At 43.0% G+C, this 23,890-nt stretch overlaps 1 protein-coding gene across 1 annotated transcript; it reads right to left on the reverse strand.

The window, feature by feature from the left end:
- Window positions 1–18,400: 18,400 nt before the first annotated feature.
- On the reverse strand, window positions 18,401–20,577 carry LOC139572643 (processed variable antigen-like). The gene is made up of 3 exons (XM_071395324.1): window positions 20,031–20,577; window positions 18,581–18,654; window positions 18,401–18,421 (listed from the first exon to the last, which is right to left on the reverse strand). The coding sequence occupies exons 1-3, from the start codon at window positions 20,575–20,577 to the stop codon at window positions 18,401–18,403; spliced, it is 642 nt and encodes a 213-aa protein (XP_071251425.1).
- Window positions 20,578–23,890: the final 3,313 nt, after the last annotated feature.

The raw sequence follows: 23,890 nt of genomic DNA on the forward strand, positions 1-23,890 counted from the left end.
CAGCTTCCCTATCAAATCTAAAAATCTCAAATAGAAAACCGAAGAAAATGAACAACAATGACAAATGGTTTGATAAAGAATGCAAAAATCTAAGAAATAAATTGAGGAACCTGTCCAACCAAAAACATAGAGACCCGGAAAACCTGAGTCTACGCCTTCACTATGGCGAATCACTAAAACAATACAGAAATACACTACGGAAAAAGAAGGAACAGCACGTCAGAAATCAGCTCAATGTAATTGAAGACTCCATAGACTCTAACCAATTCTGGGAAAATTGGAAAACACCAAACAAACAACAACACGAAGAATTATCTATCCAAAATGGAGATGTATGGGTAAACCACTTCTCCAATCTTTTTGGCTCTATAACAAAGAATAAAGAACAAAAACATATACATGATCAAATACAAATCCTAGAATCAACTATTAAAGACTACCAGAACCCATTGGATTCTCCAATTACCTTGAATGAGTTACAGGACAAAATAAAAACCCTCAAACCCAAAAAGGCCTGTGGTGTTGATGGTATCCTTAATGAAATGATCAAATATACAGACAACAAATTCCAATTGGCTATACTAAAACTCTTTAACATCGTCCTTAGCTCTGGCATCTTCCCCAATATTTGGAACCAAGGACTGATCACCCCAATCCACAAAAGTGGAGACAAATTTGACCCCAATAACTACCGTGGAATATGCGTCAACAGTAACCTTGGGAAAATACTCTGCATTATCATTAACAGCAGACTCGTACATTTCCTCAATGAAAACAATGTACTGAGCAAATGTCAAATTGGCTTTTTACCAAATTACCGTACAACAGACCATGTATTCACCCTACACACCCTAATTGACAACCAAACAAACCAAAACAAAGGCAAAGTCTTCTCATCCTTTGTTGATTTCAAAAAAGCCTTCGACTCAATTTGGCATGAGGGTCTGCTATACAAATTGATGGAAAGTGGTGTTGGGGGTAAAACATACGACATTATAAAATCCATGTACACAAACAACAAGTGTGCGGTTAAAATTGGCAAAAAACACACACATTTCTTCACACAGGGTCGTGGGGTGAGACAGGGATGCAGCTTAAGCCCCACCCTCTTCAACATATATATCAACGAATTGGCGCGGGCACTAGAACAGTCTGCAGCACCCGGTCTCACCCTACTAGAATCCGAAGTCAAATGTCTACTGTTTGCTGATGATCTGGTGCTTCTGTCACCAACCAAGGAGGGCCTACAGCAGCACCTAGATCTTCTGCACAGATTCTGTCAGACCTGGGCCCTGACAGTAAATCTCAGTAAGACCAAAATAATGGTGTTCCAAAAAAGGTCCAGTCACCAGGACCACAAATTCCATCTAGACACCGTTGCCCTAGAGCACACAAAAAACTATACATACCTCGGCCTAAACATCAGCACCACAGGTAACTTCCACAAAGCTGTGAACGATCTGAGAGACAAGGCAAGAAGGGCCTTCTATGCCATCAAAAGGAACATAAATTTCAACATACCAATTAGGATCTGGCTAAAAATACTTGAATCAGTCATAGAGCCCATTGCCCTTTATGGTTGTGAGGTCTGGGGTCCGCTCACCAACCAAGATTTCACAAAATGGGACAAACACCAAATTGAGACTCTGCATGCAGAATTCTGCAAAAATATCCTCCGTGTACAACGTAGAACACCAAATAATGCATGCAGAGCAGAATTAGGCCGATACCCACTAATTATCAAAATCCAGAAAAGAGCCGTTAAATTCTACAACCACCTAAAAGGAAGCGATTCCCAAACCTTCCATAACAAAGCCATCACCTACAGAGAGATGAACCTGGAGAAGAGTCCCCTAAGCAAGCTGGTCCTAGGGCTCTGTTCACAAACACAAACACACCCCACAGAGCCCCAGGACAACAGCACAATTAGACCCAACCAAATCATGAGAAAACAAAAAGATAATTACTTGACACATTGGAAAGAATTAACAAAAAAACAGAGCAAACTAGAATGCTATTTGGCCCTAAACAGAGAGTACACAGTGGCAGAATACCTGACCACTGTGACTGACCCAAACTTAAGGAAAGCTTTGACTATGTACAGACTCAGTGAGCATAGCCTTGCTATTGAGAAAGGCCGCCGTAGGCAGACATGGCTCTCAAGAGAAGACAGGCTATGTGCACACTGCCCACAAAATGAGGTGGAAACTGAGCTGCACTTCCTAACCTCCTGCCCAATGTATGACCATATTAGAGAGACATATTTCCCTCAGATTACACAGATCCACAAAGAATTCGAAAACAAATCCAATTTTGATAAACTCCCATATCTACTGGGTGAAATTCCACAGTGTGCCATCACAGCAGCAAGATTTGTGACCTGTTGCCACAAGAAAAGGGCAACCAGTGAAGAACAAACACCACTGTAAATACAACCCATATTTATGTTTATTTATTTTAACTTGTGTGCTTTAACCATTTGTACATTGTTACAACACTGCATATATATAATATGACATTTGTAATGTCTTTATTGTTTTGAAACTTCTGTATGTGTAATGTTTACTGTTCATTTTTATTGTTTATTTGACTTTTGTATATTACCTACCTCACTTGCTTTGGCAATGTTAACACATGTTTCCCATGCCAATAAAGCCCCTTGAATTGAATTGAATTGAGAGAGAGAGAGAGAGAGAGAGAGAGAGAGAGAGAGAGAGAGAGAGAGAGAGAGAGAGAGAGAGAGAAGGTGGAATTATATGCGGGAATTCTCTGTGAATTGTCTCTTTGTCGCTGAGGCTGTGTGTTCAGAGTTCCTTTCTCTGTGTAAACCCCAGAGCTTTGTGTGGGCGAGGGAGAGGGGTTAGCTGTCTCTAAACACAAACCATATTTCCCACTTAGCAGAGGTTGCCAACTGGTCTAGGTGACGGAGAGTTTGGAGGCAGTGTGGCATGAATTGCAGCTTTGGCACGCACGCACGCACGCACGCACGCACGCACGCACGCACACACACACACACACACACACACACACACACACACACACACACACACACACACACACACACACACACACACACACACACACTCTCTCTCTCTTGGCCGCTATCTGACACCATCGGGCATCAGCCATGGTATCACCTTCAACCCCCCTCCCCCTTCTCTGCCCTTCTGCTCATATGCACCCCTGCTCCATAACCTTCCCTTACCCAGCCCAGCGGAATTCCCTGGCTGGCTCACTCAGATAAGGCTTTGGGGGTCTCTGGTCTTGGCTCAGAGAGATGGAGGTCCTGTAGTGAGAGAATGGGGGCTTGTTCTGTGTCCTTACTCTAACTGACTGCATTCTAGAATGTGACTATTGTAGAATATAGTAGAATGTGACTGTAGTATAATGGTACTGTAGTAGAATGTGACTTTATTGTAGTAGAATGTGACTGCATTAGCATGGGACTGTCGTAGAATATAGTATAATGTGACTCTATTAGAATGGGACTGTAGTAGAATGTAGTAGAATGTGACTGTAGAAGAATATAGTATAATGTGACTGTAGTAGAATGGGACTGCATTAGCATGGGACTGTCGTAGAATATAGTATAATGTGACTCTATTAGAATGGGACTGTAGTAGAATGTAGTAGAATGTGACTGTAGAAGAATATAGTATAATGTGACTGTAGTAGAATGGGACTGCATTAGCATGGGACTGTCGTAGAATATAGTATAATGTGACTCTATTAGAATGGGACTGTAGTAGAATGTAGTAGAATGTGACTGTAGTAGAATGTAGTAGAATGTGACTGTAGTAGAATGTATTAGGATGGGACTGTAGCAGAATGTAGTAGAATGTGACTGTAGTAGAATGTAGTAGAATGTGACTGTAGTAGAATGTATTAGAATGTGACTGTAGTAGAATGTAGTAGAATGTGACTGTAGTAGAATGTAGTAGAATGTGACTGTAGTAGAATGTGGGGAAGAAGCCGGAGTGAATGACATCACTTTGGCACCCACCATGATATCAGAAGGGTTCAATCTCCTACAATCTCTTACAGTTTTTCATTGGCAGAACATCTCTGTAAGCAAGGACAATATATCTATTTTTTTGATGGTTCTTCAAATTGATGAGCTTCTTTGAGCATTAATGTGTAAGAGGGCATGAATCACTCTGTGTGACTGTGTTTGTCGACAGACTGTCTCCACCTCCTCAAAAGTCTCTCTAAATCCCTCTCTTTATTTCTCTCTCTCTCTCTCTCTCTCTCAATTCAATTCAATTCAATTCAAGGGGCTTTATTGGCATGGGAAACATGTGTTAACATTGCCAAAGCAAGTGAGGTAGGTAATATACAAAAGTCAAATAAACAATAAAAATGAACAGTAAACATTACACATACAGAAGTTTCAAAACAATAAAGACATTACAAATGTCATATTATATATATGCAGTGTTGTAACAATGTACAAATGGTTAAAGCACACAAGTTAAAATAAATAAACATAAATATGGGTTGTATTTACAGTGGTGTTTGTTCTTCACTGGTTGCCCTTTTCTTGTGGCAACAGGTCACAAATCTTGCTGCTGTGATGGCACACTGTGGAATTTCACCCAGTAGATATGGGAGTTTATCAAAATTGGATTTGTTTTCGAATTCTTTGTGGATCTGTGTAATCTGAGGGAAATATGTCTCTCTAATATGGTCATACATCTCTCTCTCTCTCTCTCTCTCTCTCTCTCTCTCTCTCTCTCTCTCTCTCTCTCTCTCTCTCTCTCTCTCTCTCTCTCTCTCTCTCTCTCTCTCTCTCTCTCTCTCTCTCTCTCTCTCTCTCTCTCTCTCTCTCTCTCCCTGTGGTTAGTAGAGAGGGAAACCAGCAGCTATCTGACACCATCGGGCATCAGCCATGGCATCACCTTCAACCCCCCTCCCTCCCTGCCCTTCTGCTCATATGCACCCCTGCTCCATCCCCTTCCCTTGCCCCCTTACCCAGCCCAGCGGAACTCCCTGGCTGGCTCACTCAGATAAGGCTTTGGGGGTCTCTGGTCTTGGCTCATAGAGATGAAGGTCCTGTAGTGAGAGAATGGGGGCTTGTTCTGTGTCCCTTATTCTAACTGACTGCATTCTAGATTGTGACTGTAGCATACAATAGTAGAATGTGACTGTAGTATAACAGTACTGTAGTAGAATGTGAGTTTAGTATAGTAGAATGTGACTGTAGTATAATGTAGTAGAATGTGACTGTATTAGAACGTGACTGTAGAAGAATATAGTATAATGTGACTGTATTGGAATGTGACTGTAATAGAATGGGACTGTATTAGAATGGGACTGTAGTAGAATGTAGTAGAAATGTGACTGTAGTAGAATGGGACTGTAGTAGAATGCAGTAGAATGTGACTGTAGTAGAATGTATTAGAATGGGACTGTAGTATAATGTAGTAGAATGTGACTGTTGTAGAATGTGACTGTAGTAGAATGTAGTAGAATGTGACTGTAGTAGAATGTATTAGAATGGGACTGTAGTATAATGTAGTAGAATGTGACTGTTGTAGAATGTGACTGTAGTATAATGTAGTAGAAATGTGACTGTAGTAGAATGGGACTGTAGTAGAGTGCAGTAGAATGTGACTGTAGTAGAATGTATTAGAATGGGACTGTAGTATAATGTAGTAGAATGTGACTGTTGTAGAATGTGACTGTAGTATAATGTAGTAGAAATGTGACTGTAGTAGAATGGGACTGTAGTAGAATGCAGTAGAATGTGACTGTAGTAGAATGTATTAGAATGGGACTGTAGTATAATGTAGTAGAATGTGACTGTTGTAGAATGTGACTGTAGTATAATGTAGTAGAAATGTGACTGTAGTAGAATGGGACTGTAGTAGAATGCAGTAGAAAGTGACTGTAGTAGAATGTATTAGAATGGGACTGTAGTATAATGTAGTAGAATGTGACTGTTGTAGAATGTGACTGTAGTATAATGTAGTAGAATTTGACTGTAGTAGAATGTATTACAATGTGACTGTAGTAGAATGTAGTAGAATGTGACTGTAGTAGAATGTGACTGTAGTAGAATGTATTAGAATGGGACTGTAGTAGAATGTAGTAGAATGTGACTGTAGTAGAATGTGACTGCAGTAGAATGTAGTAGAATGTGACTGTAGTAGAATGTCTTAGAATGGGATTGTAGTAGAATGTAGTAGAATGTGACTGTAGTGGAATGTAGTAGAATGTGACTGTAGTAAAATGTGACTGTAGCAGAATGTGACTGTAGTAGAATGTATTAGAATGGGACTGTAGTAGAATGTGACTGTAGTAGAATGTGACTGTAGTAGAATGTGACTGTAGTAGAAAGTAGTAGAATGTGACTGTAGTAGAATGTCTTAGAATGGGATTGTAGTAGAATGTGACTGTAGTAGAATGTGACTGTAGTAGAATGTGACTGTAGTAGAAAGTAGTAGAATGTGACTGTAGTAGAATGTATTACAATGTGACTGTAGTAGAATGTAGTAGAATGTGACTGTAGTATAATGTGACGGTAGTAGAATGTATTAGAATGGGACTGTAGTAGAATGTAGTAGAATGTGACTGTAGTAGAATGTGACTGCAGTAGAATGTGACTGTAGTAGAATGTATTACAATGTGACTGTAGTAGAATGTAGTAGAATGTGACTGTAGTAGAATGTCTTAGAATTGGATTGTAGTAGAATGTAGTAGAATGTGGCTGTAGTGGAATGTAGTAGAATGTGACTGTAGTAGAATGTGACTGTAGCAGAATGTGACTGTAGTATAATGTATTAGAATGGGACTGTAGAGGAATGTAGTAGAATGTGACTGTAGTAGAATGTATTAGAATGGGAATGTAGCAGAATGTAGCAGAATGTGACTGTAGTAGAATGTAATAGAATGTGACTCTAGTAGAATGTAGTAGAACGTGACTGTAGTAGAATGTAGTAGAATGGGACTGTAGCAGAATGTAGTAGAATGTGACTGTAGTAGAAAGTGGGGAAGAAGCCGGAGTGAATGACATCACTTTGGCACCCACAATGATATCAGAAGGGTTCAATCTCCTACAATCTCTTACAGTTTTTCATTGGCAGAACATCTCTGTAAGCAAGGACAATATATATTTTTTGATTGTTCTTCAAAATCATGAGCTTCTTTGAGCATTAATGTGTAAGAGGGCATGAATCACTCTGTGTGACTGTGTTTGTCGACAGACTGTCTCCACCTCCTCAAAAGTCTCTCTAAATCCCTCTCTTTATTTCTCTCTCTCTCTCTCTCTCTCTCTCTCTCTCTCTCTCTCTCTCTCTCTCTCTCTCTCTCTCTCTCTCTCTCTCTCTCTCTCTCTCTCTCTCTCTCTCAATTCAATTCAATTCAAGGGGCTTTATTGGCATGGGAAACATGTGTTAACATTGCCAAAGCAAGTGAGGTAGGTAATATACAAAAGTCAAATAAACAATAAAAATGAACAGTAAACATTACACATACAGAAGTTTCAAAACAATAAAGACATTACAAATGTCATATTATATATATGCAGTGTTGTAACAATGTACAAATGGTTAAAGCACACAAGTTAAAATAAATAAACATAAATATGGGTTGTATTTACAGTGGTGTTTGTTCTTCACTGGTTGCCCTTTTCTTGTGGCAACAGGTCACAAATCTTGCTGCTGTGATGGCACACTGTGGAATTTCACCCAGTAGATATGGGAGTTTATCAAAATTGGATTTGTTTTCGAATTCTTTGTGGATCTGTGTAATCTGAGGGAAATATGTCTCTCTAATATGGTCATACATTGGGCAGGAGGTTAGGAAGTGCAGCTCAGTTTCCACCTCATTTTGTGGGCAGTGTGCACATAGCCTGTCTTCTCTTGAGAGCCATGTCTGCCTACGGCGGCCTTTCTCAATAGCAAGGCTATGCTCACTGAGTCTGTACATAGTCAAAGCTTTCCTTAAGTTTGGGTCAGTCACAGTGGTCAGGTATTCTGCCACTGTGTACTCTCTGTTTAGGGCCAAATAGCATTCTAGTTTGCTCTGTTTTTTTGTTAATTCTTTCCAATGTGTCAAGTAATTATCTTTTTGTTTTCTCATGATTTGGTTGGGTCTAATTGTGCTGTTGTCCTGGGGCTCTGTGGGGTGTGTTTGTGTTTGTGAACAGAGCCCTAGGACCAGCTTGCTTAGGGGACTCTTCTCCAGGTTCATCTCTCTGTAGGTGATGGCTTTGTTATGGAAGGTTTGGGAATCGCTTCCTTTTAGGTGGTTGTAGAATTTAACGGCTCTTTTCTGGATTTTGATAATTAGTGGGTATCGGCCTAATTCTGCTCTGCATGCATTATTTGGTGTTCTACGTTGTACACGGAGGATATTTTTGCAGAATTCTGCATGCAGAGTCTCAATTTGGTGTTTGTCCCATTTTGTGAAATCTTGGTTGGTGAGCGGACCCCAGACCTCACAACCATAAAGGGCAATGGGCTCTATGACTGATTCAAGTATTTTTAGCCAGATCCTAATTGGTATGTTGAAATTTATGTTCCTTTTGATGGCATAGAAGGCCCTTCTTGCCTTGTCTCTCAGATCGTTCACAGCTTTGTGGAAGTTACCTGTGGTGCTGATGTTTAGGCCGAGGTATGTATAGTTTTTTGTGTGCTCTAGGGCAACGGTGTCTAGATGGAATTTGTGGTCCTGGTGACTGGACCTTTTTTGGAACACCATTATTTTGGTCTTACTGAGATTTACTGTCAGGGCCCAGGTCTGACAGAATCTGTGCAGAAGATCTAGGTGCTGCTGTAGGCCCTCCTTGGTTGGTGACAGAAGCACCAGATCATCAGCAAACAGTAGACATCTCTCTCTCTCTCTCTCTCTCTCTCTCTCTCTCTCTCTCCCTGTGGTTAGTAGAGAGGGAAACCAGCAGCTATCTGACACCATCGGGCATCAGCCATGGCATCACCTTCAACCCCCCTCCTTCATAGTAGAGTGTGACTGTTGTAGAATGTGACTGTAGTATAATGTAGTAGAAATGTGACTGTAGTAGAATGGGACTGTAGTAGAATGCAGTAGAATGTGACTGTAGTAGAATGTATTAGAATGGGACTGTAGTATAATGTAGTAGAATGTGACTGTTGTAGAATGTGACTGTAGTATAATGTAGTAGAAATGTGACTGTAGTAGAATGGGACTGTAGTAGAATGCAGTAGAATGTGACTGTAGTAGAATGTATTAGAATGGGACTGTAGTATAATGTAGTAGAATGTGACTGTTGTAGAATGTGACTGTAGTAGAATGTAGTAGAATGTGACTGTAGTAGAATGTGACTGTAGTAGAATGTAGTAGAATGTGACTGTAGTAGAATGTATTACAATGTGACTGTAGTAGAATGTAGTAGAATGTGACTGTAGTAGAATGTGACTGTAGTAGAATGTATTAGAATGGGACTGTAGTAGAATGTAGTAGAATGTGACTGTAGTAGAATGTGACTGCAGTAGAATGTAGTAGACTGTGACTGTAGTAGAATGTCTTAGAATGGGATTGTAGTAGAATGTAGTAGAATGTGACTGTAGTGGAATGTAGTAGAATGTGACTGTAGTAAAATGTGACTGTAGCAGAATGTGACTGTAGTAGAATGTATTAGAATGGGACTGTAGTAGAATGTAATAGAATGTGACTCTAGTAGAATGTAGTAGAATGTGACTGTAGTAGAATGTGACTGTAGTAGAAAGTAGTAGAATGTGACTGTAGTAGAATGTATTACAATGTGACTGTAGTAGAATGTAGTAGAATGTGACTGTAGTATAATGTGACTGTAGTAGAATGTATTAGAATGGGACTGTAGTAGAATGTAGTAGAATGTGACTGTAGTAGAATGTGACTGCAGTAGAATGTAGTAGAATGTGACTGTAGTAGAATGTATTACAATGTGACTGTAGTAGAATGTAGTAGAATGTGACTGTAGTAGAATGTCTTAGAATGGGATTGTAGTAGAATGTAGTAGAATGTGACTGTAGTGGAATGTAGTAGAATGTGACTGTAGTAGAATGTGACTGTAGTAGAATGTCTTAGAATGGGATTGTAGTAGAATGTAGTAGAATGTGACTGTAGTAGAATGTAGTAGAATGTGACTGTAGTAGAATGTCTTAGAATGGGATTGTAGTAGAATGTAGTAGAATGTGACTGTAGTGGAATGTAGTAGAATGTGACTGTAGTAGAATGTGACTGTAGCAGAATGTGACTGTAGTAGAATGTATTAGAATGGGACTGTAGAGGAATGTAGTAGAATGTGACTGTAGTAGAATGTATTAGAATTGGAATGTAGCAGAATGTAGCAGAATGTGACTGTAGTAGAATGTAATAGAATGTGACTCTAGTAGAATGTAGTAGAATGGGACTGTAGCAGAATGTAGTAGAATGTGACTGTAGTAGAATGTGGGGAAGAAGCCGGAGTGAATGACATCACTTTGGCACCCACAATGATATCAGAAGGGTTCAATCTCCTACAATCTCTTACAGTTTTTCATTGGCAGAACATCTCTGTAAGCAAGGACAATATATATTTTTTGATGGTTCTTCAAAATGATGAGCTTCTTTGAGCATTAATGTGTAAGAGGGCATGAATCACTCTGTGTGACTGTGTTTGTCGACAGACTGTCTCCACCTCCTCAAAAGTCTCTCTAAATCCCTCTCTTTATTTCTCTCAATTCAATTCAATTCAATTCAAGGGGCTTTATTGGCATGGGAAACATGTGTTAACATTGCCAAAGCAAGTGAGGTAGGTAATATACAAAAGTCAAATAAACAATAAAAATGAACATTAAACATTACACATACAGAAGTTTCAAAACAATAAAGACATTACAAATGTCATATTATATATATGCAGTGTTGTAACAATGTACAAATGGTTAAAGCACACAAGTTAAAATAAATAAACATAAATATGGGTTGTATTTACAGTGGTGTTTGTTCTTCACTGGTTGCCCTTTTCTTGTGGCAACAGGTCACAAATCTTGCTGCTGTGATGGCACACTGTGGAATTTCACCCAGTAGATATGGGAGTTTATCAAAATTGGATTTGTTTTCGAATTCTTTGTGGATCTGTGTAATCTGAGGGAAATATGTCTCTCTAATATGGTCATACATTGGGCAGGAGGTTAGGAAGTGCAGCTCAGTTTCCACCTCATTTTGTGGGCAGTGTGCACATAGCCTGTCTTCTCTTGAGAGCCATGTCTGCCTACGGCGGCCTTTCTCAATAGCAAGGCTATGCTCACTGAGTCTGTACATAGTCAAAGCTTTCCTTAAGTTTGGGTCAGTCACAGTGGTCAGGTATTCTGCCACTGTGTACTCTCTGTTTAGGGCCAAATAGCATTCTAGTTTGCTCTGTTTTTTTGTTAATTCTTTCCAATGTGTCAAGTAATTATCTTTTTGTTTTCTCATGATTTGGTTGGGTCTAATTGTGCTGTTGTCCTGGGGCTCTGTGGGGTGTGTTTGTGTTTGTGAACAGAGCCCTAGGACCAGCTTGCTTAGGGGACTCTTCTCCAGGTTCATCTCTCTGTAGGTGATGGCTTTGTTATGGAAGGTTTGGGAATCGCTTCCTTTTAGGTGGTTGTAGAATTTAACGGCTCTTTTCTGGATTTTGATCATTAGTGGGTATCGGCCTAATTCTGCTCTGCATGCATTATTTGGTGTTCTACGTTGTACACGGAGGATATTTTTGCAGAATTCTGCATGCAGAGTCTCAATTTGGTGTTTGTCCCATTTTGTGAAATCTTGGTTGGTGAGCGGACCCCAGACCTCACAACCATAAAGGGCAATGGGCTCTATGACTGATTCAAGTATTTTTAGCCAGATCCTAATTGGTATGTTGAAATTTATGTTCCTTTTGATGGCATAGAAGGCCCTTCTTGCCTTGTCTCTCAGATCGTTCACAGCTTTGTGGAAGTTACCTGTGGTGCTGATGTTTAGGCCGAGGTATGTATAGTTTTTTGTGTGCTCTAGGGCAACGGTGTCTAGATGGAATTTGTGGTCCTGGTGACTGGACCTTTTTTGGAACACCATTATTTTGGTCTTACTGAGATTTACTGTCAGGGCCCAGGTCTGACAGAATCTGTGCAGAAGATCTAGGTGCTGCTCTCTCTCTATCTCTCTCTCTCCCTGTGGTTAGTAGAGAGGGAAACCAGCAGCTATCTGACACCATCGGGCATCAGCCATGGCATCACCTTCAACCCCCCTCCCTCCCTGCCCTTCTGCTCATATGCACCCCTGCTCCATCCCCTTCCCTTGCCCCCTTACCCAGCCCAGCGGAACTCCCTGGCTGGCTCACTCAGATAAGGCTTTGGGGGTCTCTGGTCTTGGCTCATAGAGATGAAGGTCCTGTAGTGAGAGAATGGGGGCTTGTTCTGTGTCCCTTATTCTAACTGACTGCATTCTAGATTGTGACTGTAGCATACAATAGTAGAATGTGACTGTAGTATAACAGTACTGTAGTAGAATGTGAGTTTAGTATAGTAGAATGTGACTGTAGTATAATGTAGTAGAATGTGACTGTATTAGAACGTGACTGTAGAAGAATATAGTATAATGTGACTGTATTGGAATGTGACTGTAATAGAATGGGACTGTATTAGAATGGGACTGTAGTAGAATGTAGTAGAAATGTGACTGTAGTAGAATGGGACTGTAGTAGAATGCAGTAGAATGTGACTGTTGTAGAATGTGACTGTAGTAGAATGTATTAGAATGGGACTGTAGTATAATGTAGTAGAATGTGACTGTTGTAGAATGTGACTGTAGTAGAATGTAGTAGAATGTGACTGTTGTAGAATGTAATAGAATGTGACTGTAGTAGAATGTGACTGTAGTAGAATGTAGTAGAATGTGACTGTAGTAGAATGTATTACAATGTGACTGTAGTAGAATGTAGTAGAATGTGACTGTAGTAGAATGTGACTGTAGTAGAATGTATTAGAATGGGACTGTAGTAGAATGTAGTAGAATGTGACTGTAGTAGAATGTGACTGCAGTAGAATGTAGTAGAATGTGACTGTAGTAGAATGTATTACAATGTGACTGTAGTAGAATGTAGTAGAATGTGACTGTAGTAGAATGTCTTAGAATGGGATTGTAGTAGAATGTAGTAGAATGTGACTGTAGTGGAATGTAGTAGAATGTGACTGTAGTAGAATGTGACTGTAGCAGAATGTGACTGTAGTAGAATGTATTAGAATGGGACTGTAGTAGAATGTAATAGAATGTGACTCTAGTAGAATGTAGTAGAATGTGACTGTAGTAGAATGTCTTAGAATGGGATTGTAGTAGAATGTGACTGTAGTAGAATGTGACTGTAGTAGAATGTGACTGTAGTAGAATGTAGTAGAATGTGACTGTAGTAGAATGTATTACAATGTGACTGTAATAGAATGTAGTAGAATGTGACTGTAGTAGAATGTGACTGTAGTAGAATGTATTAGAATGGGACTGTAGTATAATGTAGTAGAATGTGACTGTTGTAGAATGTGACTGTATTAGAATGGTGTATTAGAATGTGACTGTAGCAGAATGTAGTAGAATGTGACTGTAGTAGAATGGGACTGTAGTAGAATGTATTAGAATGTGACTGTAGCAGAATGTAGTAGAATGGGACTGAAGCAGAATGTAGTAGAATGTGACTGTAGTAGAATGTGGGGAAGAAGCCGGAGTGAATGACATCACTTTGGCACCCACAATGATATCAGAAGGGTTCAATCTCCTACAATCTCTTACAGTTTTTCATTGGCAGAACATCTCTGTAAGCAAGGAAAATATTTTTTTTTTTTGATGGTTCTTCAAATTGATGAGCTTCTTTGAGCATTAATGTGTAAGAGGGCATGAATCACTCTGTGTGACTGTGTTCGTCGACAGACTGCCTCTACCTCCTCAAAAGTCTCTCTAAATCCCTCTCTTTTTTTCTCTCTCTCTCTCTCTCTCTCTCTCTCTCTCTCTCTCTCTCTCTCTCTCTCTCTCTCTCTCTCTCTCTCTCTCTCTCTCTCTCTCTCTCTCTCTCTCTCTCTCTCTCTCTCTCTCTCTCTCTCTCTCCCTGTGGTTAGTAGAGAGGGAAACCAGCAGCTCTCTGACACCATCGGGCATCAGCCATGGCATCACCTTCAACCCCCCTCCCTCCCTGCCCTTCTGCTCATATGCACCCCTGCTCCATCCCCTTCCCTTGCCCCCTTACCCAGCCCAGCGGAACTCCCTGGCTGGCTCACTCAGATAAGGCTTTGGGGGTCTCTGGCCTTGGCTCAGAGAGATGGAGGTCCTGTAGTGAGAGAATGGGGACTTGTTCTGTGTCCTTTTTCTAACTGACTGCATTCTAGAATGTGACTATTGTAGAATATAGTAGAATGTGACTGTAGTATAATGGTACTGTAGTAGAATGTGACTGTAGTATAGTAGCATGTGACTGTAGTATAACGTAGTAAAATGTGACTGTATTAGAATGTGACTGTAGTATAATGTAGTAGAATGTGACTGTAGTAGAATGTAGTAGAATGTGACTGTAGTAGAATGGGACTGTAGTAGAATGTAGTAGAATGTGACTGTAGTAGAATGTGACTGTAGTAGAATGTAGTAGAATGTGACTGTAGTATAATGTGACTGTAGTAGAATGTGACTGTAGTAGAATGGGACTGTAGTAGAATGTATTAGAATGGTGTATTAGAATGTGACTGTAGCAGAATGTAGTAGAATGTGACTGTAGTAGAATGGGACTGTAGTAGAATGTATTAGAATGTGACTGTAGCAGAATGTAGTAGAATGGGACTGAAGCAGAATGTAGTAGAATGTGACTGTAGTAGAATGTGGGGAAGAAGCCGGAGTGAATGACATCACTTTGGCACCCACAATGATATCAGAAGGGTTCAATCTCCTACAATCTCTTACAGTTTTTCATTGGCAGAACATCTCTGTAAGCAAGGAAAATAAAACAATTTTTTGATGGTTCTTCAAATTGATGAGCTTCTTTGAGCATTAATGTGTAAGAGGGCATGAATCACTCTGTGTGACTGTGTTCGTCGACAGACTGCCTCTACCTCCTCAAAAGTCTCTCTAAATCCCTCTTTTTTTTTTTCTCTCTCTCTCTCTCTCTCTCTCTCTCTCTCTCTCTCTCTCTCTCTCTCTCTCTCTCTCTCTCTCTCTCTCACCCTCCTCCTCCTTTCTCTGTGGTTAGTAGAGGGGGAAACCAGCAGCTGATTGGGTTAGAGGTCTGAATACCCCAAACCATCTACCCCATCCTCCACTTCCTTCCTGTAACAAGGGATATTATCTGCCATCCCGTACCATGCATTAGCTTACTGGGAGGAGAGGAGGGGAGGAGGAGAGGAGGAGAGGAGGAGGGGAGGGGAGAGGAGAGGAGAGGAGAGGAGAGGAGAGGAGAGGAGAGGAGAGGAGGAGAGGAGAGGAGGGGAGAGGAGAGGAGAGGAGGGGAGGGGAGAGGGGAGGGGAGGGGAGGGGAGAGGAGGAGAGGAGGAGTCACTACTATAGCCTGTATACCTGCCCACCTTCACCCCCCCACCTTTATCGTATAACCCCCTCGATCCCTCACCTCTCTTTCATACATCCATCCCTCTGCTCCATCGCCCCCCCCCCCTCCCCCTTTACTCCATCCTCTCCAGGGAGCAGCAGTCCGATAGCACTTATTACTGTCAGCCTCGTCTGCTCTTAATTGGCCCTGATAGGAGCCAGTCGCGCCTGAGGTGGGGCCCACAGATTCAATTAAGAGCCCTGACTGGGTGCTGTAAATATTTAATGCAGGGGACTCAGGACAGGGTGACACAACAGGGAGGTCAACGCTTCCTGGAGAAGTTACAGTGAACAATGACAGATAGAACAAGAGGGTAAAATGAAGAACATTTCCCACATACACTTACATATCTTCACACATTTATCAGTGACGCTAAATGGTTGACTTACTCCAATAAGTGTGTGCTTGCCTGCCTGCCTGCCTGCCTGCCTGCCTGCCTGCCTGCCTGCCTGCCTGTCTGCCTGCCTGCGTGCCTGCGTGCCTGCGTGCGTGCGTGCGTGTGTGTGTGCGTGTGTGCGTGTGTGCGTGTGTGTGTGTGTGTGTGTGTGTGTGTGTGCGTGTCCCAGTTAATCCCAGCAGCTCAGGGAAAGTGACTGGACCTATCAGAGGCTTTCCTCTTCATCCGTGCGTCTCTCTGTCTCCACTCAGATTAACTAGCACTGGGCCTGCAGTCTGTTCAGTTAGCAAACATTCATTTGAATAACCAACATCTGTAGTCTTTGTGATATCCCTCTGCCTACAAAATAGTTATTGCCTGAATCATGTGTGTGTCTCCGTGTGTGTGTTCTTTCAATAGTGTCTGTTTATGGAATCAGTATGCGTCAGTGTGTGTGTGTGTGTGTGTGTGTGTGTGTGTGTGTGTGTGTGTGTGTGTGTGTGTGTGTGTGTGTGTGTGTGTGTGTGTGTGTGTGTGTGTGTGTGTGTGTGTGTGTGTGTGTGTGTGTGTGTATACACAGTACGTGTTGCGTAGTGTGTGTGTGTTCTTTCAATAGTGTCTGTTTATGGATTCAGTATACATTGGTGTGTGTGTGAGAGTTTCTGTATACAGTATGTGTTGCAGAGTGTATGTGTTTGTGTGTGTATATGTGTTATGTAGAGTGTGTGTGTGTGTGTGTGTGTTTATATGCGGTGGGGACATGTCCTAATGCGCTGATACTCACTCTATTAGCTTGTTGACACTTTGGGGTCAGTGTGATGTTGCTGGAATGGCGCGTGTGACAGAGTGGAACCCTTCTGTAATGGTCTCATCGCTGAAGGCTTTCTTCTCCATCTCTCCTTCCCTTCCCCCTACTCTGTCTACTATTCTCCTCTCTATCATTCTTATCCGTTTTCCATCTCTCCCCGCTTTCTATCTATCTCTCTCCCCCCTTTTTTCATTTTCCACTGCCATGTCCTCCTCACCCCATCTCTCTTTCATCCAACCCCTGATAATCATTACCTTCACCGATCCTTTATCTTCATCTTCCCACTCTTTCTCTTCATCATTCTCTCCATTTCTACCTTTTCCATTTCCCCCATGCCTCATTCCCCACCTATCAACCCTCTCTCTCTTCTCCCCTCTCCCCTCTCTCCTCTCTCCTCTCCACTCTCCCCCCTCTCCCCTCTCCTCTCTCCCTTCTCCTCTTTCCTCTCTCCGTTCCCCTCTCCTCTCCTCTCTCTCCTCTCTCTTCTCTCCTCTTCCCTCTCCCCATTCCTCGCTCTCTGCTTTTCCCCTCATCTCTCATTCCAATATACTGTATCCCTCTCTCTCTGTCTCCACATCTCTCCTTTCTCTTCATCTCTTTTCCACAATACAGTACTCCTTTTCCATTTCATCACCATCCCCCCTTTCTGAGTGTATGATTCTCCTCCATTTCCTCTCTCCTCTGTTACTTTGTTCCTATCCTCCATTTTGGATCATGCACTCTTAGAAACAAAGGTGCTATCTAGTACCTAAAAGGGTTCTTCGGCTTTCTCCATAGGATAACTTTTTGAAGAACCCTTATTGGTTCCAGGTAAAACCCCTTTGAGTTCTAATTTAGAACCCTTTCCACAGAGGGTTCTACATGGAACCCAAAATGAGTTCTACCTGAAACCAAAGACGGTTCTACCTGGGACAAAAAATGGTTATCCTATGGAGACACCCGGAGAACCCTTTTGGAACCCTTTTTTCTAAGAGTGTGTACCCATCTCAATCTCTTTTTTTCCTCTCCTCCTCCGTATTGCTTTCTCTTTGAACTGCCACTCCTCTCCTCTCTCCACTCAATACTTTCAATTTGCTCTCCTCCTCTCTAATCTTCCAATCCATTCATCCCCCTCCTCCTCCCCCCCATCTCTCTGCTAGTTTGAGAGACATGATTCAAGGCTCCAATGGGACTGTATGTGTTTGTGTCTGCATGCGTGTATGCGTGCGTGTGTGCGGGCATGGGTACCTGCACCGTAAGTGTTTATATGTTGAATCATTTCATGTCTTGCTATTTTGAATGATTGGATTTTGTGTAATGGTTGTAAAACAACATCGGTGCATATTTTATGTCAGCAACAGAGTGATAGCAATTGGAGAGGTCTGCCATCCGTCCATCCTACTGTAATCACACACACACACACACACACACACACACACACACACACACACACACACACACACACACACACACACACACACACACACACACACACACACACACACACACACACACACACACACACACACACACACACACACACACACACACACACACACACGCACACGCACTAACTGGCCCTGCTCTCTATCATGCTGTCATAGCATCTCCTCCATGAACTCTATATGCTGATGCTGTCGGACATAAATTACGTCTGCTCATTCCCCAGCACTATGGCAAAGTGCATTAAAAAACTTATTCACTGCAAACCTAATGTGATCTGGAGAATACATACACAAGGTAAACAGAGAAGGGCTGTGAGTGTGTGTGTGTGAGAGAGAGAGAGAGAGAGAGAGAGTGTGAGAGTGAGAGTGTGCATGATAGTAACTGCAGTAGCTGTCTCCCTCTCTCTCTCTTTCTCCCAGTTTCTCTCTCTCACCTGTTCATTTGTTGGAGTTTGACAGTTCTCATTATTGCCTTGGCAGTAGCTCAGCTTGTCCTGCCAGTGGGACACTGAAATAGAATTTTAAAAGAGAGAGTGAGAGAGATGGAGAACGCAGAGTGAGAGATAGAGAGAGAGATGCAGATAAGAGCGAGTGAGAGACTAAAGAGAGAGAGATGGAAAGTGAGAGAGAGAGAGATACAGACGGAGGAGTGAGAGGGTGTCACGAATCCCACCGAAGGCGGTTCCTCTTCCTGTTCAGGCGGTGCTCGGCAGTCGTCGTCACCGGTCTACTAGCTGCCACCGATCCCTTTTTTCCCTGTTCGGTTGGTTGAGTCTTATTGTTTTCACCTGTTCCTTGTTTGGTTGTGATTAGGGCTATTTAAGCTGGCAATGCCCGCTTGCTGTTGTGCGGGCTTGTTCCTTCTGTTAGGTTGTGGTGGATTGTATTTTGTGGTATTTACGCCGTACTGTAGTGGGTCCTGGTTTGGGCCGGTCTGGGTTTTTATGCGCCTAGTGTGTTGGCGTGACCGTGTCAGTACCAGTATTAAATACGTTTCTCCTAACCTTCTGCTCTCTGCGCCTCATTCCTGCACCCACGCGTTACAGAGGGAGAGAAAGTGAGAGAGATGCAGACAGAGGAGGGAGAGAGTGAGAGCGATGCAGACAGAGGAGGCAGAGAGTGAGAGAGATGCAGACGGAGGGAGAGAGTGAGAGAGATGCAGACGGAGGAGGGAGAGAGTTAGAGAGATGCAGATGGAGGAGGGAGAGAGTGAGAGAGATGCAGTCAGAGGAGGGAGAGAGAGAGATAGCTGTATTAGTGAGTGTGTTAGTGTTGTGAACAAAGAGGTGGTTGTCTGAAAGTGTGGTTAATGGTTATAGTGTGGTTATCTGTATCAGTGTAATGTTTGGCTATATGTGTTAGTGTAAGTGACTGTGTAGTAGGGTATTGTTTGATTGAGTTGAGTGTAAGGGAAGCTGAGACCAACTGTGAGGGGAATGAGATTTTCTGCGACTCTTGCCTACTGACACACACACACACACACACACACACACACACACACACACACACACACACACACACACACACACACACACACACACACACACACACACACACACACACACACACACACACACACACACACACACACACACACACACACACACACACAGCTTTATTGATTATGATGAGTCCTTCATCCTTTCAGCTTATTAAATTATTGATCAGAGACAAAGAATTTTAATGGAATCCAAATGCCATTGTGTGTGCGTTTGTGTTTCCCTCCACAGTTAAGCTCCCTCTTACATCCCCATGCTTACTGCCCTTTTCCCTTCATCATCCCTCTATCCTTTATTTGTCTCTCACGCACACAAACACACACACACACACACACACGCACACACACACACATATGCACGTTCACACACACACGTTCACACACACTCATGCACACGCTCACAGAGAGTGACGCACAGAAGGGTTGTGTGGTGGAAGCTGGGAAGTTGGTCATTAAAACCACGTCCTCAGTGTTCTCAGTATCCTCAGTGTTCTCAGTGTCCTCAGTAACCTCAGTGTCCTCAGTATCCTCAGTATCCTCAGTGTCCTCAGTATCCTCAGTATCCTCAGTGTCCTCAGTATCCTCAGTATCCTCAGTATCCTCAGTGTCCTCAGTGTCCTCAGTATCCTCAGTATCCTCAGTATTCTCAGTATCCTCAGTGCCCTCAGTGTCTTCAGTATCCTCAGTGTCCTCAGTATCCTCAGTGTCCTCAGTGTCCTCAGTATCCTCAGTATCCTCAGTGTCCTCAGTGTCCTCAGTATCCTCAGTATCCTCAGTATTCTCAGTATCCTCAGTGCCCTCAGTGTCTTCAGTATCCTCAGTGTCCTCAGTATCCTCAGTGTCCTCAGTATCCTCAGTGTCCTCAGTATCCTCAGTATCCTCAGTATCCTCAGTGTCTTCAGTATCCCCAGGATCCTCATGCACCAACGACATCTACACTGTTAAAAATGCTGCTGTCGTACTCTCTCTCTCTCTCTCTCTCTCTCCCTCTTTATTCTTCCTTTCTTTATCTACCCCCCCCCCCCCCCCCCCTTTCTGACCACATCAAAACAATCGAGTCGCTCCACTGGCTGACAGTCCTTGCTAAAAGTAGAAATATATCAGCTGCATTGTGGGAATTCAAAAGGGAGGAAGCGGAAAACTTTATCTCCCAGGAGACAGAGGACCAACCCACAGGAGGCATCACACAGACAGACAGACAGACACACACACACACACAGACACACACACACACACACACACACACACACACACACACACACACACACACACACACACACACACACACACACACACACACACACACACACACACACACACACACACACACACACACACACACACACACACACACACACACACACACACACACACACACACACACACACGCACACACACACGCACGCAGCAGCAGCAGGGGTGACAAAGACAGGCAAGGAATGAAATACTAATAGTACAGAGGAATAATAACCACATCATCATTTCAAGATGGTTGTCCTTGCTGGCCGTACAGCGTTAATATTCACAACACATTCAGCATGTATTTATTCACTGTGATGTCCGGAGGAACTGAAGGGGCCTCTGGTTACGTTTAGTTCAGGCATGTGGAATGACGACTACACTGTAATTTGATATCAGATATCATACCTGGGTGGTTCTACCCAACTGTAGATCCCTCCATGGGTTTGCTATTATGCGTTTTCTGAATGCTAAATCAACCCCTAGCCCCCTAGGTACCCCTGTAGACCCGAAGCAATTGCATAAGTTTACAAGCAATGTGGTAATTGCTTAACCTTGCCTTTGGACAGGCTGGGAGGGAGTCTCGCCATGTTGCTTACACCTATCAAGTTTTTTCAGATCTACGGTATTGATTGCCTGTCTAGGGGGTAGGGACTAGGGGGCGATTTGGAATTCAACATTAGCGTATTTAATTGTGTTGCTCGCTAAGTATCTAACGCATGAGCTCTGATCTGAGAGTCGTTTGCAAAACATATTGGTATGTTTTTGTGTGTGTGTGAGGTGGACCACGCTAATGGACTGCTGTTGGCGTCAACACAAACAACATCTACAACAGCACCATCTGTAGCACTCTGTGAGGCTACAGGATCATTTGGTCCCCTCTGCTCACACTGTCGTCTGGCTATTTCCACTCCTCCCCTTATCTGTCGCGTTCTCTTTTTTTCTCACTCCCTCCCCCGGTCTCCCCTCTCTCTATATCGTTCTCTCGCTTTTTTCTCTTTTATTTTATATGTTTGCACCTCTCTTACACACACACACACACACACACACACACACACACACACACACACACACACACACACACACACACACACACACACACACACACACACACACACACACACACACACACACACACACACACACACACACACACACACGCATGAAGGCGCGCACACACCAGCGCACAAATGCATGCACAAACACACACACACGACACACTAAGTGTGTCATCAGCCTTCTGCCCCTGCTTCCCCCTAGAGCACTATAAAACGAGGGATAGAGAGAGAAAGAGAGAGAAAGGGATAAAGAGAGAGATCAAAAGAGAGGGATAGCGAGGGATGCTCTTAGGAGAATTGTTGTTTCAGATTAATGCTCAGAATAAATAAAGTGAACTCATAGGTGTCTGAGCAGCGATGAGCTGCTATCACTCGATGTGTGCTGCTAATGAAATAACCTGTCTTATCATATTTCACTGGACCCTGCAATCTGATTAAGATGTGCCCAAATACAGCATCTCTCACTATCCAGTATGTGGACATATGGCTTGGAGAGAGGGGGGAATGGAGGGGAGGGAGTGACTGGTGGAGTGATGGGGGAGGGATGAGGGAGAGAGTGGCTGCTGGAGGGATGGGGGCTGGTGGAGGGAGGGAGAGAGTGGCTGGTGGAGAGAGTTTCTGTTGGAGGGGTGGGGGGAGGGATGAGGGAGAGAGTGGCTGGTAGAGGGATGGGGCTGGTGGAGGGACGGAGAGATTGGCTGGTGGAGAGAGTTTCTGGTGGAGGGGTGGGGGGAGGGATGAGGGAGAGAGTGGCTGGTAGAGGGATGGGGCTGGTGGAGGGACGGAGAGATTGGCTGGTGGAGAGAGTTTCTGGTGGAGGGGTGGGGGGAGGGATGAGGGATGGAGAGAGAGAGAGATGGTAGAGGAAGGGAAGGTGGGGGGGTATGATGTTCAGTAGATGATAACTCCCAGAGGAGTTAGAAACACACATATTATTCATAAACAGACATAACATACACACACTCTCTCAGAAGAATACACACAGAACACACACCACTGCTGCAGAGCACAAGGTGGGTAAAGATGTTTTGTTAAAACTTGAGTCTCACCCTGCAGTATTTGTGGTGGTCATATTAATAATGGAGCTTGCATCAGAACATGTGTATCATCTTGGACCTGTAGGCTTGACATTATCTACAGTGAATGGCACTATGATGTCTACAGTACAGCTGCCCAACAGGCTCCATTGTCTTACTAAATCAATAGTAACGTTAGACTACTTCATTCAGTCATAGTCACAGACCCAGACAAACAGCATCACAGTGATCACTTACAGTGCTGTGTAAATGTGCACGCTCTGTCTCTCTCACTCTTAGACACCCCTTCTCTCAGACCACACACACGCGCACACACATGCGCACACACACACACACACACACACACACACACACACACACACACACACACACACACACACACACACACACACACACACACACACACACACACACACACACACACACACACACACACACACACACACACACACACACACACACACACACACACACACACACACACACACACACACACAAAAGTCTCTTACAGTTTATTCTTTTAATCATTATTGTGCCTGGGAGTTGATTTGCCAAGCCACTAGGAGTCTTTTGTGGTGTTTTGTTGGTGCGAAACACCATTTCATGTTTATTTGATTGTCTCGCGGGGGAAGAATGAAAACAGAGACATAACCAGCTGGTGGTAGAGATATAATGAGGCTGAATGAAATGAGGATGTGTGTGTTTGATCTCGCTCACTGTTGTTTACATTTAAGTCGTTTAGCAGTCACTCTTATCCAGAGCGACTTACTGTGGTGAGTGGATACATTTTCGTATTGGTCCCCCGTGGGAATGGAACCCACAACCCTGGAGTGGCAAGCGCCACCAACTGAGCCACACAGGATGATTAGACTCAGATTCAATTACAGTAGCCTGTTCTGATCCACATCCCTT

Source organism: Salvelinus alpinus, chromosome 4 (assembly GCF_045679555.1).
Source record: "Salvelinus alpinus chromosome 4, SLU_Salpinus.1, whole genome shotgun sequence".
Lineage (NCBI taxonomy): Eukaryota > Metazoa > Chordata > Actinopteri > Salmoniformes > Salmonidae > Salvelinus > Salvelinus alpinus.

Coding starts and splice junctions, on each gene's coding strand:
- LOC139572643 (XM_071395324.1), bottom strand. CDS start 20,577: ATGTCGTTGGTGCATGAGGATCCTGGGGATACTGAAGACACTGAGGAT. Junction 18,655..20,030: donor CTCTGTGAGCGTGTGCATGA/GTGTGTGTGAAC, acceptor ATTCTATTTCAG/TGTCCCACTGGCAGGACAAG. Junction 18,422..18,580: donor AAACTCCAACAAATGAACAG/GTGAGAGAGAGA, acceptor TGTATTCTCCAG/ATCACATTAGGTTTGCAGTG.